Raw genomic sequence first — 15,440 nt, 5'->3', positions numbered from 1 at the left:
ATCTTTTTGGAACTGTTTCTATATTGCAGATCTTGCTTCTTCACAAAATTAATGGGTCTTTCTTCTGTTAAACCTGGTTTGGGAACTCAGCACTCTGAAGCAGCGTAAACTGGTGTGAACCCGTGATGCAGCCGATCTCTCTCCCTCAATCCAGCAACGGTAGTCATATTGTGGGCTGACCAGTAGCATCCACTTGAAAACTACGATTGGTCTTTTTCCACTACCATAGGTAACAAAAGTGCTGAGGGTTTGTCTTGTCCACCAGGGAGGCTGGAGGCAGAGTGGCGTGGCCGGATAGGATGGCATGGCCTGTTCTCAGGATGTGGAATTACATCCTGATGTTTGCTTGAAAATGTTTATCTAGCTTCAGATTGGAAAACCTGCTTTTTTATCTAGTGTGGTGTCCTGCTAGTGCTATTAGACCTTCGCAATTGCCAAAATAGGGCAGGAAAATGGTCCTGGCAGCTTGCCGTGCTGATAGTCCACCATCAAGTGTAAACACACTAAGTAAAGAGCCATGGTTATTGTCCTGAAAGCCTTATCGCTGCCTTTGTGGGAGTAGCTAGGGCATGAAAATGCTATCACTTTCAGTAGTACGTGCGATGCAGACGCTGGATGTACTTGGATCTGTTTTACTGGTACCTGAACAGTCCTTCCCCTGTGCTATCTTTAAGATTTGGTTTACGTTGCTCACTCTGGCGTGAATCCCACCAAGCTGCACAGTAATGAGGCGACCTGTGCGAGAACTTGGACTGCGAATGCCCATCCTTCCGTGAGGAAAACCTGTGGGTATCTCTTGCTCCCCACACCACTGAGTGGTGTGCTCACCCAGCACGATTCCCTGCTTTTCTGTCATTGCTTGTTTTGTTTGATGCGAGGAGGCGTTTCAAAAACCTGGTGAAATGGAGCTTGTGCATCTCGCTCACGGCTTCCAGGCCTTTTTGATCCCATCACCGCTGGTGGAATTGGCATGGGGAGCACAGCTTCTGTGGGGGCCCTGTTGCTTTCGGAGCAGCTGAAAGGAAGGATTACCACGTTTTCCTGGTATAAGTTGTAGGGCAATACATAAGGACAGCAACAAACCAAGCGTGGATAACTGTATGAAGGGAAATTACTCCGTCTTACCCTGTGATCCCTTTGTGCATGCCCACGTCCCCCCCGTTCTCTCTGCTCTTGTGCAGGGTGTGAAGATGCCTTCAAAGAGCGATGGTGTGCAGCCTACCCAAACTCTGGGGCATGCACCTGAAAATATGACATCTGTCTGCTGCTCAATCCCAAGTCACTTTGCTTTCATTTCGGGAACAGACCTCCCCCTGTATTTATTTTTGCTTTCAAAGCTATTGTGGTACCATCACTAACAGCAAGAACCAATCTGTGCAGGGCAGTCTCCCAGGAGGGGAGGCATTATGAAGTAGCCTAATAGTACAAGTCACCTGCTGATAACACATAAAAATGTATCAGTGTCTCTGAACATTGTCCTTTTTTAGGGTAGTGATACTAGAGAAGGTTGAAGCCTGTATCGTCTGTCAGTAATTCTTTTTTTATTGCCCTGTTGGGAAACAGTGACTTTTTTTTTTTAAGTTGCTATTAGTCCTCAAAAGTCAACCAACTTGGTCTTGTCTAGCAATTGTGCTCACGTAAGCATGATTTCCTTCTAACAACAGGCCAAAGATGTTCTGCAACAGCAGGAATTTCATGAATATTTCATGAGTAGCTTAAGTTAGAATTTGCAGGATTAAAAAGAGGAAACTGGGTCAAATGCTCATGGTGTAAGCATCTAACTTCTTTAATGCTAAATTAATGTATGGCCTATTTTGAAAGCTGATGATTTATTTTTTTTAATTTGACCATCTTACAGAAAAAATATTTTTCCCTTTGGAATTTTGTTGGGAGCAAATCCCAGGAGTCTTTTGGGGCTTCATAGTGTGGGGCTTTGCAACCATATCAGGATGTGCTTTTCCAGCCAAACCAGCACCTTTCTGCGTAAAGAGTTCCCTACTGCTTTTCTAGGTGTACCAGTGAGTTGGAAGAGCTGGGGAGCAGGACAGTAGGTGCCATATCTCTAGAGCAGTGCTCAAGTTCGGGCCATTTCTCAATGGACACAGCTCCTGTAGTACTGCTTTTGAGGGCCTGCTGAAGCGTAAGCCAGCAAATACGAAAAGAAGGGCTCTGAAGGGGGCTGCGTATGTGCAGCAGGGCCAGAGCAGCAGCTGGTGTCGGTGCCTGGGGCTTTGCCTTTCAGACCCTTGTGCTTGTGGCTGCAGCACACTCCATAGCATCATGCTTGGGCTCAGCAGGAGGTCTGCATGGCTCGTGCTCCTGGCCTCAGCCACAACACTGGAGCTGCTGAGCGAGCAGAGATCATCTCCTCGCAGCGACAACCACTGGTGGTGGCAGGAAGGTGAGGTGCCCCCAGATACTTCCAGCGAGCATTGCAGCGAGGCTCCCCCAAGGTTTCCTGAAGATAAACATATCTCATTGAGTGCACGTACTTGTCTGCTGTTAAAGCGTGCAGCTGATTGACCTACAGAGCACTTGTGTTTGAGTTAGACTGTGTTTTCAAATATTGTTATTAGCTGTAATTGCCAAAGCCAGTGCTCAGATAAATGAAATAACAATCTGAAGTTCCGTAGAAGAAGGGAAGTCTTAATAGTCCACTGTTCAATTCTGAAGATTAGTTGCATGGAAAAGATGGAGAATGTCGTGGAGAGGACATCATGCTAGTATTGCAGTGACCTTATAAACGGAGCTAATTAACACACGGGAAAGGATAGCAATCACTCAAATATTTTTTTTCAGATTTCTCATATGCCTGTAAGTATGTTAATAGCTCCCTTAACCTAGGTTGGGTTTTAATTGTCTGCTCTTTAGGACTGTCTGCAGTGATACCAGGCTTCATTCTGATTCAAGAGGTAGTGATACAGAAGATGTAAAAAAACAACATTATAAGCCTCTTTGGAGCTCTATATCTGTATAGTCAATACGACTGTTCTCAATAATTTCACCCACACATTTTTACTTTCATGTTGCTGACTTAATGGTTAATATTTTTTGTCTTTGAATTTTCAACCATGAAGAGATTTTTAGGCTTGGTGTGTAAAATATGTAAATGGCTAAGCTGTAACAAGGCTCATAATGGTCTTTGTGGCTTTCTAAAATATGCATAGGAATAAAAAGTGTATAAATGTAATTGCTTAGCATTATTGTGGTAAAAGGCATTTCTAAGTTTAATATTGCATTTTTCGGGCTATACAAATAACCAACAGTGCAACGTGGACTATCTCGTCTCTTTAGCAGTACAAGTGCTGAGCACTCAATGCGACAGGAACCTAGGAAGGGTAACCCACCAAAGGAGGCCTATCAGTCCTTGTTGATGTCTCCGTATTAGCCTTGCCCTCCTCTCTGCAGCTGCCTTTGGAAAACCTCATCTCTCCTGTAGTTGTGTCCCATGATTGGGTTTAGGTATTTTAAAGAAACAGAGAAGTACAGCAGCGGGACCTATGTGATTGTTACCCTCCCTTTATGCTAGCTCAAAATAAAAAGATGAAATTATGTTACGCTAAAGAGGCCTGAACTGACTGTTAGGGTTTGTCTTCCTCCCCTTATTTCTCCTCTTCCCTCCAAAATACCTCCAGTGAGTAGTAATATGCAGATACAACACATAAAGTGATTTCTTTTGGGTTTGTTTAGGCTTTTGTATTTCTAATTCCATGGCAGATTTTTTCTTTACAGGCTGTGCTCTATTATGTAGTGTGTTGTATCTGGAGTGAACTGAAGGCCACAAAAATGATCAGAGGGCTGGAACACCTCTCCTACAAAGAAAGGCTGAGAGCTGGGGTTGTTCAGCCTGGAGAAGAGAAGGCTCAAGGGAGACCTTATTTTGGCCTTCCAATAAGTAAAGGGGGGTTATAAGAAAGATGGGGAGAGACTTTTTAGTAGGGTCGGTAGTGATAGAACAAGGAGTAATGGCTGTAACCTTAAAAGAGAGTGGATTTACATTAGATTTAAGGAAGAAATTCTTTAGTATGACGGTGGTGAGGCACTGGAAGAGGCTGCCCGGAGAAGCCGTGGATGCCCCATCCCTGGAGGTGCTCAAGGTCAGGCTGGATGGGGCTTTGGGCAACCTGGTCTGGTGGGAGGTGTCCCTGCCCAGGGCAGGGGGGTTGGAATTAGATGATCCTTAGGGTCCTTTCCAGCCCAAACTGTTCTGTGATTCTATGATTTTAATATCTATATTAAATACTAAGCCCTACTTTTTTTTAAAAAAAAAGGCAATGATGTTAAGGAAAAAGAACAAAGTACGAAGGATAAGTATATGCCCTTTCTGTTGTTAACTAGAATTGGATTGCTTTAGCTACAGCTTTTGTGGCTGACTGGCTTCCATCTCTGCTTTTTATCATAACATTGTGGTTTTTTACAGCAATTAAATCACTGCTCATTTTATGGAATGGTAAGCACTGGAGAAAGTTATTTCAAACAGAGTTTGCTCAATAAAGATCAAGTATGGTTTCTGTTATTAAAATGTTGAATACTGCCTCATCACAATGAATTATCATGGAAATAAAATCTGGTTTTATTTGTAATTAAGTGAATGTGTTTGTTTTTCTTTCTCCCTGTTCAGCTGTGAGGTCTGGCTGGCTGCCCCCACCACCACCTGCACTGCCCCCTCGACCTTCTGTATCTCAGGTACGGGCAAAGTTTGAACATTTTGCTGTGCATTATTTGCTTAGTTGTGTTGCTGGCGTGGACATCATAGCCATTCTTACTTCCAAGTTAGTGCAACTCCATAGTTTGCTCTGCAGTTCTGTACATGTCCTTCATCGGTCTGTCGAGCCAGCGTGTTGTAGTGTCAAATTACAGGCTAATTAAATCTCTTTGTAGTGGAGCTGACATGCACCCACTAGACAAAGCTGTAAATTGAAAGCTAGTAAGGCTGGTCTACTAATAAGAGTTTGATGCCTGAAAGGCATGGGCTTGATACCTGCTATTTGCTTCTCAAACATCAAATGCTCGGAGGGCATCTGTTAAGGGAGCTATAGCACGTAAGAGTATACTTCACCCATGGGTCTGAAAAACAATGCTGAGAGGAATTCAGTCCCGTGCCAGTTACGTTATTAAGTTTGAAACCATTACTGGTGCATTTCTTTTGTTTTGCTTTCTAGGTGATTTTTGTTTGTATTTAGAACATCAATCACAGTCCAATGCAAACTGATGAACTTGTGCGTGTCTGCATCCAGATACTGCTTGATATTTTAGGCAGTGTTATGTTGTTGGCTCTGTTAAGTCTTAGGCAGCAGTATGCTTCACATATTACTCCTTTAGGTGAGGTGTTTAATAGAAGACAGGGCCACAGTGGAGCTAACAGCCCATTACATGTGAAAACTTGGCAAGGCACTTTCTTTGGGCCAGAAACAGTCATCACTTGAGTTTTGGAACTACTCACACGAGACTGCTGGTGAACACCTCCTGCTGCACTGTGCTTATGATGGAAATGATAAAGGCCTTGCTGCTACCCCCAGCTGTACCAGCAGCTCGTTACTCTCTTCCTCGCCCTAGCCCCTTTTAGCTGAGCACAGCCAGTTTTTGCCTTGAGGACTGTAGGGCACTCCGGTTTGAACTTGCGTGCTTCCCCCAAGACAGTGTGGCATAGCCATACTGCTAATACGACGTGCTCCTCAGTGCACCCATCACATTTCTGCTTTGTCTGGTATTCCCTGGAGAGCATCCTGAGCCAACTGCTTGTATCCTACACTATGTCATCTGTGGTACAGGACCTTTCTCGATCCACTTCTCTCCAATACAAAAGTCTGGTTTCTGAATAAACAAATAAATAGAGCAGTTTACATGTCTAGTCATTATTGAATATATAGCTGGTGCTTTGCTTACATGCATCGCTTACATTTACTCATTTCTGATGATTTAAAAAGGTACTTAATCAAATATCTCCTCAAAATATTCTTGTTTTGACCCAGCAAAAATATACATAAAGCCAGTTCTTGAAAATGTAATAAACTTCATGTTTGTTACATTCTGCTTTATTTATCTCTAAATGTTCCTTTCTGTGACAAAAGTAATAGAAAGTAGGAAAGTATGTGTGGTGGGGTCATAATTCAGTTTAGCTGACCCTTACAAATAGCATGTAAGCAATAGTAAGCATATGGATTGCATTAGTCCAATGGGGCCCTTGGTTTAAAGAGCATGAAGTAGGAGGGAAGATCTGCTTTCAAAACAGAGGATCGAAATCTGAAGAAAAACGATGATGCTGAAATTACGCATTCAGCTTTTCCCGTTTCTGAATTTACCAAACTCTTTTCAAATTTCCATTTTAACTTATTTTTCAACAGTGTTATTGAAAATCCTATTTTATTGCCTTAACATTTTGTTATATGCCTGCAGCTAGGTACTGCCAATGATAAATATAGCTTGGAAATGAAGCAAGGCCCACATACTTCAGGGGCTATGCACCATTTATTTATGCTTGTGGTGTGGTTGTTTTGGCTCAGGTTTGGAAATTAGTTGATGGAAGAGGAGAGGGAAACAATTTTTTCTGAGGACTACAGTTTTGTATGGATGGTTGAGGAGCAGCACAGACCTGTTGGCTCTTCAGAGCAAGATTAAAGGGCTCACGGGATGTAAAAGCTGAAGTGCATAAAAGAGAGGTACCAAGGGATAGGTAGTACATTTCAATGGAGCAGAAGACTTCCCGTGAGCTTAATCAATAGCAATAGAGAAATGGTGTCTTGACTCTGGTCAATGGTTGTTGTTGCTTTTAGTAAAATTTGTTCCGACTTTTCAGAAGGCATTATTTTTCCTGTCAGGCCCTCTGAGGTAATCAAGCTCAGCAAGTTACTGAAACACTGGTTAGTCACAGCGTGCCAAATGTCTCCGGTCATATCAAAACCTCCTTAAATTATGTCTGCATCCAGCTCTGCCTCCACAGCGCAGCCAGCTGAATAATGGGGGAGAAGGGCTGGATCACTGGGTGAGAGTAGCACAAGCAGAAGCTTAGAGATACCAGTGTTGTGGCATTGACTCTGTAGCTCGGTGGGTACACAAACTTACTGTGAGAGGCTCAGATCTTGTGATCCTGTGATAAATTGACCAGTTCACAGGGAAATAGCAGCGGGGCTGGCTTTGCTGGTCTGGGTTGCTGCTGCCAGCCCACACTGTTTCACACCTTCGCTAAGGTGTGAAACACCACAAACTATACCCAGGTTATCCTCAGACCTTTCACCAGACATTTCTTTAAGGGAGAGAGCTTTCCTCTGAAGTCCCTGAGGTGACTGCATAAGGTTAATAAATAAAGATGGGTAAAAGACAAGTTTACGTAGCGTGGAGAGGTACTGCAACAGATCATTATACCTGATTTATGATCTTCTAATTCAAATTCCAACTCATATCTCTCTGCTCTGCAAGCTGTTTTGAATTGATGTTTCCAGTACGATGTTGTGAAATGTGGTATGAAATGCTTTATTAGAAACCTCAATTCATGTTGCTTTTCTATTGGGGAAAAAAAAAATCAGGTTTTGCCTAAATTCTGTGAAAGGCACTTGGAAGGACTTTGTATGGAAGCAGGCTCGTACAAAAACTAGAGTTTTGTTTTGGTTAATACGTTATTCTGAAGTGTTTTCCTTTTACTACTGTGTATGTGCCTGTGTGTAACTTAACTGACACTTTCTGTAATCCCTAGTAGCACGTCTTACACTTAGCAAATCTGTAGTAGCTGCTTGGTTTTCAGAATAATTTTATTTGTATCAGTTTTCCTTCATCTTCAGATTATAAACAATATGCTGCAAGCTATTGAACAGCCTTTGAACACTGGCAATGTCCTATACCTACCTCTCTTGTTCACTTCCCTGGGCATTCTATAGTTACGGCTTTTCTGCTCTTGTTTTTTTGAGGCACAAACTTTCAGGGGTTTTGGACTCTCCAGGTGATGGTATGTAAACCAGACAACCTACAGCTTGTTGAAATATCCAATATATATATATATATTTTTTTTTTTTTTTCCTGGGCTTGTAGGAGACTGGATTCAGTGGCCCCGGACTTGATCCTGTGTTCCTAACTTAATGGAACACAAGTCATCAATTAAACACAAGTCATCGAGGAGAAATGAAATAAGTGGTCCCAGAACTTTTGTGCTGATCCAGGGTGTACGCAGAAAAACAGTGTAACTTTTAGAGGTGCTAAGAATTGTGATAGGAAGCCAGCAGCACACATGGCTGATTTTCAGTGGCACAAATTTCAGACAGAAAATAGCTTTGGATGCTCATGAATAACATTCCTCTGGAGCTGAGCTGGAACCGAACATGTGTATGCACATCTCGTATAAGCCTCTATTATTATTATTTTTTTTAGTGGAAAACAAAATAATACTTTTTACTATTGGCTTTTAAGCCTACAGAAGCCATTTACTGCTGCTGCTTACTATGGGAGATTTAGTGACATATTTACGTTAATAGGAATTATGGATAAACACTGAAGAGCAAATATAGGTTTAGGATTTTTTCCAACATAGCTCACTATCTGCAGTGTTGCCCAATTAGATCAACACTCCTTTATTTGAGTTACTCTATTTCAGTACCTTCCTGTCCTTTAAAGGGGTATCCTGCTTGTGCTATATAAGGGGATTTGAAAACAGCGGGACTGGAAGAAAACCGTGTATATCTTGGCTGAAAAATCTGATGTTCTTAGTCTTTTTTCCCGGAGTCTAAATTTTAAGCCTGTTGGTTTTGTAAATTAGCGCTGATTTGTGCTGGATTTTTATTTCCTAGAGACCCTGGAACCTGTTTTCCCCACTGGTTCCATGCTGGCAGTTTTGATGGGCACTGAAAACAATTACAGACTAAGGCAAAGTGGTCAAGTGAAGTTGGAGTAGACAGGCAGTTGTTAGGATAGTCAAATTGAAGTATCCTGATCACCTTGCAGCTCTGAAGATTAAAATCTCCCTGCGTTATATGAGCTCAGAGTTAAGCTGTCAGTTTAGTGGCCATCGTTAGCGTTAGTTATTATTGATTTGGTGAAATCACGGAAACAAAGTGCTCTGAGGGATGATAGGTGGGTCACCCTTCCCAGTTACAAGCACCTGGCTCTGTTGGAAAGCTGAGATAATATTCTTCTTACTATATCGAATGTTCCGCTCTCAAAATGTTACTTGATACTTCATAATTCCTTGAAGCCCTTTGGCCATTCATCATCAAGACTTGCAAGTGAAAACTGGGACCCAGTTCAAGAAATGTGTCTGTAACAGCAAATTAAGCGTGCCCATGCTGATCTGCGGCACCGAGGCTGAGGGGTGGGGAGGGGAGAGGCTCCCATCCATCCTGCTGAGACTTCTTGTTCTCCTGCATGCGATGGCCACGTGCCGGCTCCATGCTGGGAGCTGGTCCTGAGATCTCCCCTCTGCCAAAGTCTAACTTTGCCTAATTAAAATTGGGAGTCCTGACAGGCTGATCTTGGTATATCTCCCTTGAGTCTTGAATTTTTTCCCCCCTCTTTGACTGGAACAACCCACACTTGCTGGTTCCCAGGTTGCCTCGTATTGTCTTAGCTTTTTGTATGGCATCTGGGTAAAGCCTGAGTTGTATAGAGGATGAGAGAGGGTTTGGTGAGAGGGTTCAGGATTGTTTGGAGAAAATGTTCAGCCAGCTGAAGTGCCTTCTTACTGCAAAATTATGTGAGGAATTTCAAGTGCTGGCAGGACACCTGGACCTTAATGGGAAGGAACTTTTGTTACAGAAGGAAGAAAGAAAGAAAGAAAAAAAGGATTTTGCTTTTGGCAGCCTGCAATTCATGTACATGATTGTATTCTCCCAGGCAACCATATTATATTAAACCAAAGGAATACTCTTTTAGCTTGCGTTTACAACTGCTGTGCAAGAAAATGGTTGGGGGTTTTGATCATCTTTGCAGTTTTGGCCGCAGATTAACATATGTTGTATAATCGGTGCATTAGGTACTGAAGAAGCCTCTAAATAATAAAACTGAAAGTCTTCTGTAACATGAAAGACTTTGCCATCTGCCACTTAATATAATACAAACGGATTATCCTCTTCTGTCGTGAAAATTATATATTAAGTCTAAAACGGCCAGACAAAGTAAATTATGGTTTAAGAAGTGGTTGAAACTAGCGCAGTTAGAATTGAATTTGGGGAGTAGTTGATGGATGCCATAAAATCCTTTCTAAAGAGGTTTCTGGGAGAGCGGAAGCAGGGCAAGTATCTTAATTAAAACGTGTTGTAGTAATTTTTGAACGTGGATTCATATTTATTGTAAAAACAACAGCAAAATAAGCCAGGAATCCAGTGCCTGTATCTGTAGTGGAAGGCACATACCTCTTTCTAGCTTATGTTAATCTGGTTTTGTAGAAGTGGAGTATTAAAACAGATTGCTAATGCTTCCATCTGGGTCCTGTTCTTTCCTTGCGAATGGGCTGAATGCTGCAGCAATTTGTTTGTATTTACTGCCTTTTTCCTAAACCTTATCGCCAGCCCTCAGATAGCTCAGGGAGAGAAAAAGCTTATCAAAACTTCAGAGCTGCACAGTGCTGAGGAAGCAGTCAGCACACTGAGACCCTGGCAGTTCGTTGCATTTGCATCCCTATGGGTTTTCTCTCTGTCTTATCGTTTTCAGTTTCTGTAACAAGCAATAAAAAGAATTGATGATTCAGTTTTGGGTAGACTAGACTCACAAAAACTGGAATTGAGACATCTTGACTTCTTCGGAATTGCCATTAAGCACAAAAATAAGAATGTTTAGAAAGAGGAAAAATACCTCTTAAATGAACTTATGTAGAGATGATAGAAGATTGCAGTGAGCACATACTGAGCGTTAAGCATATTTAGTATCCTACTTTTTTATACAGATAAGCTCTTCTCAATACTTTTTTGCAAAGCTAAGTAGCGGCACTGTATAGGTAATTATTATGGGCTATTCCAATGAATGCACACTGATAATTTCATTTCTGTGGGTGGTGCTATTGACTACAATGGAACTATTTCCATGTGTAAAGTTAGCCTGGAGCATAAGCGTGGATGAGACTGAATTGTGGGGAAGACTGAACATATACTTAACTCTTGCTAAAAGGCACTCAGGTAACAAAAATATGAAAGCTCCATGAAGACTTTCTATGCTGGGAGACCAGTTTTGGATTGTCTTGAGAAGCGGGTGTGAAGTCTACATATAATCCAGCCTTGTTAAGCAAAAGAAATGGAAATGTAAGCAAAAAATAGTTTTAAAATAATGCTTTCTCTTACAGTTATGAAAATCTTTCATCTGATGCTTTCAAAGCACTTAGTGCTTAAGCGAGCATTACATACTCTTTTAGAAAGGTCCTGTTAAGTATTGTCACGTGGAGCAGTTAGAAGACTATGAATGGCTGCTCCAGGATCAGACCATGAGATAGTGAGCATTTGCAATTCCTAATACTCACCCTAATGATGAGGAATTGTCCGTCCTAATGCTCAATATCGGTCATAGGCCATGGCTTGGTCTCTGGCTGAGGCCATTCTACAGAGACTTTGTTGGCCATTTTAATCTTCTGCTAGAAAGAATGAGGAGGATAAGACTCTTAGAAAATGCAAGAATGGGGGAATATATGAGTGGGGGAAAAGGAGATACAACCTATTAATATCTGGATGTTGGTCTTTGCAAAGGGAAGCTCTTCAGGAGATTTGGAAGAAGACTCTGTGTTGCTCTTTTCTGTGATCACATACTCTTCTTCCCATAATCAAGATATTCTCAGGCCTGGTCTGGAAATTATCTTTTGCATTACTGGTATTGCACACAAGTGGGATTTTCTTTACCCAGCTGCTATAACCCTGGATGTGGACCCAGTCATATCAACACTTCCTATGTCAGCAGCTTGCTCCATTCTGTGGCCATGAGTGAGACACTTGCGTCTGAGCACCTTCACCCTATTGTAACTGAATTTTCCCTTGGAAGACCATATTCCATAAGCAGTGTAATCTCTCTGGGTAGACAAGACTTTAGAAACCTGAATTATTTAATGCACCGCTGAAGAATTTTAAACAACAATGTAACAGTGAGAAGTTTCCAAGACATGGAAAAACTGTAAGGCATTTATTACTGTGATGGAGGGAGGCAGTTTATTGCTGTGTTTCTGAATGAGAAATGAGTTGCCCAAATACTATATTAAGCATGGTATAAAAGCAAAAAAATAAAGGGAACCCACCTTAATGGATCCTGATGGATCACCTTTTCCTTACACCCTACTATAAGAGCTCAGATTGGAGTATCTTGGAGCCAGTCTCACTTGACCTGTCACCAGAAGGCTACAGGGACTGGCTTTCACCCTGTGTCCAAATCAGTGAAGGGGAGGAAATCTGTGAGGAATCCCTCTGCCAAAACAAAAACCAGGAGTTAGATGCCATTGTCAGTGCCATGTTTTGTCCAAAATTATTGGACTGTTTCCCTGCAGAGGGCTAAGCTTCCTCCTTTGGAATATTCTCCGTGTTCTCTCAGTAGTCAGTGAGGCAGGAGTTAACACTCTGCAAGGAGAAAGTTGAGGCTCCCAAATCTTGTATTGCAGTTGGAAATCTCCCACGTCTGCTTGGAGGACTTTTTCCTTTAAAATGTGTGTGGGGAGGAACCAGCGCGCAAACATCTTTGTAAAGCATCTCAAACCTCGCCTAGGGGACTTTGTTGGGTTGTTGAATCAGCAAACCTTCTTTGCATGGGTGCAAGTTGCAGTTACACAAAATATTTCTGCCTGGGTTAAGTGGTGTCAGTCTCTGAACAAAATCCACTGCAGCAGCATAACGATATTTTTTATGCTCAGACACTTGTGTCAGAGGCCCGTCACTGAGGGCTGGGGACTTTTCCATAGGTGGGAGCTCAGCTCTGCCGGCCGGTCATTAATGTGCGGACCCAGCTTCTGCGTGACCAGCAAAGGAGACACTCCAAAGCACTGAGGCTTACCTTGCCCAGCACCTGCTGTCTGCACACCTCGCGGGGCGGGATCAGTCTGCAGGCTGTGAATAATATGGACAGCTATTTTTTGGTGTTCTCCTCGAAGCCAAACACTCAGAAATGGCCTGTTCCACGTGCCACTAGGTGGCACTTGAGGGACATGGCAGTCGCTTGGTTTTATTCATTATGCGTGAGCTGCGTCACCAGAACTAGTTCTTTTTTAAAATTTTTTGGTCAAATGTACTTATGTATTTATATTTACCATCTGCCTTCTCCAGCCAGCCCCTGCCCTGCTGCCTGCTGAGCTTTACACGCCAGCCTGCGTGCAGTCCTCGCGCCAGCCCGGTGGCCCAGCCACTGCTCTGCAGACCAGGAGCTGCCAGAGCTGCTAGGCTGACAGCCACATCGCAGCACTCAGCTGCTGAAAAAAATATAGATGTTGTATCGTTGGGAACTGCCTTATCAAACAGTTGAAAATTTTGAAAACTCGCCCTTCTGGCGTCAGTACTGCAATTTATATTTGCTCTCACCAGAACAAAAAGTTTACTCTTTTTTTCTCCTTTCAGTTTTCTGCAGGTTAAAACAATGTTCTCCTGCAATGAGGCCAATTTTTAATATCAGTTTTTCTGCAGCAGTTTTTGCTTTTTTTCCCTTTTTTTTCCCCCTCCAGGTCGTTTATCTTATTCTAACTTCAATTTTCATTCATATTTGCAATTGACATTGTAGAGTATGTCTCTGTTTAGTTACTTCTACACTGCTTGAGCAGTTGGTTTTTGAAAGCTGCATTTTATCTACACATGAAAGGAGACCAAACCTCTGTTATTTTTTTCCATGCTGTAGAATAAAGTGCTGTATTCTTGCTTCTGATGCAAGGTTTAATATAGACTCCAGTAAGAGTGTGAGCACCAGAAGCTGCCTGTCTGGCCAGGTTAGGGGGATGTCTGGTGCCCCCAGCCCAAGGAAGGTCATTCAGAGCTGGTTCTCACATGTCCCTGTCATCGCACTGCGTTTTGCAGCAAAGCTATACCATGAGGGCTTCATAGTGTACCTATTACACGGCTCTCTGAAGACTGTGTTTATTCTTCCTGCCCCTAAATGAGTGATTTATCAAAGTGATGTGATTTGGGACCAAATTTATTGTGTGGCTCTGTTGGGTATTTGAGCTTTGCTATCCCCAAATCATTCATGAAAGCCCCATAGATCTTCCCATGCTGCTGTTAACAGTGCTCAGACCCTTGATTTCTTTCAGATATATAAAAAGTGGTGGTACAAATCAGAGAGGTTATGGGCTATTCACATTGCTGATAAAGAAATGCTATGTTACATAAAATGCATTTTTAAAGGTCTTTGCTTTGTGTAGACAGAAAAAAAAAAATATTGCTTTTTCCATTTTACTCTCCTATTTGTACCAGAAATCAACAGATATAAAAGAAGCTCTTCAATCTGTGAAAAAAGGTTTGCAGAATTGAAATGTTAGTATCTAGTAGCTATTTGAAATCCAAATACTTAAGATATTAATATTCAAATACTACTGGAAAGTCACAGTGTGTTTATTTTTATTATACCATCAGATAACACTACAGATGTAGCGCACTTGGAAGAGGGGGAGAGATCTTGTCAGCCAAGACACATTTTCCTCCTCTCCAGAGGAATTTCACATGCATTTAAAAAAAAAAAAAAAAAAAGATCACAAATCTCACTCCTCCGTATAAAAGTTCAACATCGTACAGTTGAAGAGCAGCAGTAACCTGGCAGAACTGCTTTTCCCCTGCAGCCTTCTGTAGAGCTCTTACTGGTTTTGTTATGAAAAAAATGGAAGTGCTATGGGGAAAAAAAAAAGTCCTTCCTTTTAAAATATACCAAGTTGTGTCCATTCTGTCATTTTTTAACCTGTGGTTAAGCCCTATGAAACTTGTGACCACTCCACAACTTGATGTGTCTAGGCAGAAGCCTCCTGGCAAGAGCAAATTCGGTTCTTCAGTGTGTGACAGGTTATTATTTTGGCTAAAATCCTGGCCCCTTTAAAGTCTGAGGTTTGCCTTGAAATTTTTATTTTTAAACCCAGGCTTTCACCTGGGTAGAAGCGAGCCTTTTTTGAGGAGCGAGCAGGATGGCAGGCTGCCTGTCCTGCCTGGGGGCCGTTGTCAGCTTGGCTCCGACTTGACAGGAGCTGGGAAAGAGGAGAGGAGGCAGGCTGCGAGTGCCAAGTGCCCTCAGCCTCCCCGCTGCTGCCTGCTTTCCCCGTCTTCAAAAGGCAGCTGATGCTTTCTGGACAGAAAACAGCCGTGCCCTGTTTACACCGTGTTCGCTGTAGCATGCCCGGGGACAGGCAGCTCCGAACCCCGGTGCCCTCCCGTAGCAGATGTGCTCTGCCGCGTCCTGCTGGGGCAAATCGAAAGGTGCTGGAGGATCTCAGGACAAGATCCTCCAAGGCAAAGCCAAGGGTTAGCCCTCTCTGCTAATTTTCTTTTGTGTCAGATGCGCCAGGGGGAGGGTGTTGTGGTTTGCTG

The 15,440-nt window shown here is 42.5% G+C and overlaps 1 protein-coding gene across 3 annotated transcripts in view; it reads left to right on the top strand.

Moving 5' to 3' along the window:
* Positions 1-15,440, top strand: part of REPS2 (RALBP1 associated Eps domain containing 2) — a 96,338-nt gene that overhangs the window by 69,300 nt on the left and 11,598 nt on the right. For all 3 annotated transcript variants that reach the window (XM_066981470.1, XM_066981457.1, XM_066981465.1), the window contains exon 14: positions 4,622-4,686. In XM_066981470.1, the coding sequence (XP_066837571.1) occupies positions 4,622-4,686 (65 nt within the window). The remainder of the gene's footprint in view (positions 1-4,621; positions 4,687-15,440) is intronic.

The sequence above is a fragment of the Anser cygnoides genome, chromosome 1, assembly GCF_040182565.1.
Source record: "Anser cygnoides isolate HZ-2024a breed goose chromosome 1, Taihu_goose_T2T_genome, whole genome shotgun sequence".
In the NCBI taxonomy this organism is placed as follows: domain Eukaryota; kingdom Metazoa; phylum Chordata; class Aves; order Anseriformes; family Anatidae; genus Anser; species Anser cygnoides.
The sequence above is the reverse complement of the archived record's forward strand: the minus strand, read 5'-3'. Positions and strand labels throughout refer to the sequence as shown.